General features: G+C 38.1%; 1 protein-coding gene across 1 annotated transcript in view; it reads left to right on the top strand.

Moving 5' to 3' along the window:
* The window catches only part of LOC147317949 (natterin-3-like), a 2,759-nt gene extending 367 nt beyond the window's left edge, over positions 1-2,392 (top strand). The window contains exons 2-3 of the mRNA XM_086312999.1: positions 1-31; positions 641-2,392. The exon at positions 1-31 is cut by the window's left edge and continues 48 nt beyond it. Of these exons, the coding sequence (XP_086169125.1) occupies positions 1-31; positions 641-1,731 (1,122 nt within the window). The 3' untranslated portion in view covers positions 1,732-2,392. The remainder of the gene's footprint in view (positions 32-640) is intronic.
* Positions 2,393-4,461: the final 2,069 nt, after the last annotated feature.

The following is a 4,461-nucleotide window of genomic DNA, read 5'->3' as shown; positions in this document are numbered from 1 at the left end:
ACTGTGAAGAAGCACTCAGAGGACAGAAATGGTAAAATGTAACTGGCATTATGAATTTGCAAAAGTGTCCTCAAAAGTCCTTTTGTGAAAATAAACAAGTGAGATTCACTTTTTTATACTAGCTCTAAAACTACTTAGAGATGAAATGCTCAGATAAACCCAGTGTACACTATGTGCTCAGGAGCAATAAGCACTAATCAAACAGCTAAAGACCAGGATTCGTCAGTCTAAAGGCTGCACCACACCAAACACTACAAATTCGTCCTTGGATCATCAGTTTACCTTGAGGCACTGGAATTGTTTATCTCCTGCTTAAATCTGAATTAACCCATTTAGAAATATCAGGAAATAACGAGACGTCCAGTTCATATTTTAATTTTTAATTATTATTATTTATTTATTCATTTTTTACCAAGATTTGGCTTAAACCTGATTTTAAAACCGTTTTAACTGACAGTCATAAGAAATTCTGAAATAAAAGAGAAATTTAAGATGAATTGAAACTACTAGGAGAAAATATCATAGTCAATTTAAAATTGTGTCGACCTTATGGAAAGAGCAGTTTCTGAAGTTTCATCTTTTCACACATGCATATGATTTTTTTTTTTTTTTTAAAAGGTTTTTGTTTTCTTTCATACAGTGACCTCTCTGAACCCAGATCTGGACAGAGCTCCTGAAATGACAGACATCTCAGTTAACACATCAGTATATCAACATCTTTTGTTTCCAGCCAAGATGAAACAGAAAAGGCAGGCGTTTGATAATAAGGGCAACGTGAAATGGCATACCTGGAATGGTTTCCTCCCTGATGGAGCGGTGTCAATTTACAACACATATGTGGGACGTATTGACTATGTCTGTAAACATGGATGCCATGCTGGCTTGTACAGCCGTAGCTTGGGAGATTTCTGCCACTATCCCTATGGCGACAAAGAGTATCGTACGGGCTCATTTGATATCCTTGTGAACGAAGATGACTTTGAGATCGTGGAGTGGAAGGAAGGTTCCTTTGGTTCAGTGCCCGAACATGCAGTTAGAACATGTTCTAGTGATGAGGTTTATGTTGGAAAAAACAAGTATGGTCTAGGTAAAGTGCATCCTAGACACACTGCATTTTTTCTACCTTGGAGAGGTGAAGAATATTTTTATTGGTACTATGAGGTGCTGACCATTAATAGAGATATTGACAGTGAGATCATCTCTGATGTCAGATATAAAACTAACAACGCTAAAATCAGCAAGCATCCTCCTGAGACCATGCGCATCTCTTCCAGTATTAACAATGGATGCAATCCAGTGACAAAAACAGTAACTCTTTCAAAGACAGTTAGAGATGAGAAAAGGTGGGACATTCACGCTTCTGTCTCGGTTGGTGTCACTACGACTTTTACTGCAGGAGTCCCCTTCGTAGCATCCGGAAGCATTCAGGTTAGCAATCAATTTACATTTGACTATTCAAATGGGGAAACTCATGCAGAAGAGCACACCCACACTGTTGAAGTACAGGTCTCCATCCCACCAAACCACTTCTGCAAAGTCAAAATGCTGGCTTATAAGTATGATGTAAACATCCCTTTTACTGCTCTCCTCACCCGAACCTACAGGAACACAGCAATGAAACGATCACACATCTCAGGGACATACTACAGCATCCAGACGGGAGAGGTCCGTGCTGTGGTAGAAAGATGTGAATACCTAACTTCTGCACAGCCATGCCCACAAAAGACATAATAACACAGTTGTAATCATGTGTATATACAAGTTAAGTTGTAAAGTAAAACTTAATATTCCAAATTTATCCCTCCAAAAATAAAAATGCATCAAATGTTCTGTTTGTCATGCCATACCTTTTGTATTATTTTAGGGATTTTACCTTACAATATAAATCACATTGAGGTAACAATTGTTTTGATTTGAGGCTGTATAAAAGCAAATTGAATTGAATTGAATTAAATAGCTGGACTGATGTTTGAATGCATACAAATTGGCAACTTTGCTCTACCTGCTTAGTTTTTATGAATCTATAAGAATAATTATGATGATAATTTTTTTCTTTGCTGGACTGTAGTATTTGATACCTTATTCAAGGAATTGGTCATTCACGAGACACTGTGACCCTCTTAAATCAGACTAAAAATAAAACTTCCTACCTTCCTTCCAAGATAATGTGATAAAGTAAAGGAAGAGCCACACTCTCTTTATCTCTGTCCATGTGCTCACTAATAATAATTACATGTTGACTTACCAAGAATAAACTTTTTAGTGGTGTGATCACTACATCAGTTTTTAATTCTTCACAAAAAATTGTGAAAACTGTTTTTGTACCTGGCTTTCTTGTTGGGTGTTTTCAGTCAATCCAGCAGATGGCACTGAAACCTCATTAACTGCTCACCACAGCAGCTCCATTAATTAGAAGCTTTGTGGTATGTAAATGACATGTAAATGTCGTTAAAGATGTAAAAGTGATACTGTTTTACTTTTTTTCCAAAACAATCAAGGCTTATAATGAAATTTTTCGTGTTACTTCATATGTTCATTATATATGATTATCTTTATTTTTCCTGCAAAACGACAGCATCAAAAATTCAATTAAATTCCATTTTATTTCTTTAGTGACAAATCACAGCAACAGAACTTAAATTGATTTACTGTTGTTCAGATTTTCCATAATAACAATGCCTTTAAGCACAGGCAAGGGTACAGGTAAATGTTCTTGTTTTTTTAGCTTCTTCAATCTCCATCAGAAAAGTTTGCACTTGAATTAAATACCGATGTTACTCATAACACTGAAGTTTATATGGAAATATACCTTTGAGCATAGCTGGACTGGCCGGTGGGCCGATGGTGATTTTCGTTTTTATGGGCCGATAGGTTTAGGTCCCAGTCCAGCCCTGCACCGAAGACATTGTGGCAGTAGGCAGGAATAATTTTACATGTACAGGTGACGCTGAGCTGAGTCGTTTTTGCAGCCCCTGATGATCTCTGGCTGGCCTCAGGAAACATGCGCTAAAACACAGCTACCAGTTCGCCTCGACAGCAACACTGAAAACGGGGAAAAGAATCACGAGAGTGATTATGACTTGCATCTCTCATGCAATCGTTTATTGCAGTGCAAATGAACAGAAACGTTTCACATTCTGTACTGCTTAATGTCACATGGTGGAAGAAAAACACTAAATAATAAACCAAAATACTAAAGTGCTTACTATACATATACTTGAGCTGGTTTCCTGACAAAATGGCTGACAATAGCGGCATTTTTAGCTCCTGCAGTTATCTTAATGGCCATTACACAGGACAAAACTGAGGTTCAAAACCGCCTCGTATATGTGCACAAAACTGTAATATAATGCTTCTAAAGCTTACAAAACAATGAAGGATTACCTCTTAAATATCTTAACAGTGTACACATTGGAAATATATCAACCTTTAAACACTTTTACCCAAGGCTGGACTGGGACAAAAAATCGGCCCGGGCATTTTGACTAGAGACCGGCCCACCAGGATAAAGATTGAAAATGTGACGTCATTCAAAGGATTCTGGGAACTTGTGGCAAGAGGTACTAGCGCACGCAGGCTTTCAATTGAAGTCAGTTACACAGCGATAAAAAGAAAACCAAAAAATGGCAAGAAGCTGTTGTATTATTAACTGCAATAGCCGTGTTTCATCTTGTTCTCTCTATAAACTTCACAAGATGCTCGGTTGAACTTTCCCTCCTCCGAGGTAAACTTTTATTAAACTCTTAATCAACAGTCATGAGTCTCTGGTTCTCACCTTCCGGTGTTACACTCTCAAGACTCCGGGCGGAACACACAGGTAAATGCAATTCCCATTGCTACATCCCTTTTCTTTTACAAAGATAATGAACTATTCATAAGTTGAGAACTCAGTTTGCAACTGGAACAAAACTTAGACATGACATTTCTTTGTTGGACACAATTTTCTTCAAAAATAAAAAATTCTTTTGTATTGTCCTTTTGTATTGTTTTTATCAGCGTTTGTAGTGTGTGGTCGGTTCTTGTCCCTGCCCGTATTCTGTCCATGCTTTCTGTTGAAACAGGTACATAATCCACCATGTTGACACATTCTGTCTCCAACTCCGTCTGGCTTTTGATGCTATCCTGCAGGTAGGCCCTACTCAGCGTATCAGCAAGTAGCATGTCGCGGCCTGGAACATATGTTATGGTTATATCATATTTTTGCAGCCTTAATAACATCCTTTGCAGTCTCTTAGGTGCATGTAACAGTGGCTTTTTAATAATGTTCTCGAGTGGCTTGTGGTCTGATTGCACTCTCACAAGACGACCATATGTATATTGGTGGAATTTCTCCATCCCAAACACAATAGCTAAACATTCCTTTTCAATTTGTGCATAACCTCTTTCAGTGAGCGTCAGTGCACGACTTGCAAATGCCACTGGTTTTCCATGTTGAGTCAGAGCTGCTCCCAGTCCTGTCTC

This window comes from Aulonocara sp. 'chitande type north' Nkhata Bay, linkage group LG12 (genome assembly GCF_057382095.1).
Source record: "Aulonocara sp. 'chitande type north' Nkhata Bay isolate Kocher_YH1m ecotype deep benthic linkage group LG12, A_spYH_male_GT1.1, whole genome shotgun sequence".
Lineage (NCBI taxonomy): Eukaryota > Metazoa > Chordata > Actinopteri > Cichliformes > Cichlidae > Aulonocara > Aulonocara sp. 'chitande type north' Nkhata Bay.
This window is presented reverse-complemented; position numbering and strand designations above follow the sequence as displayed.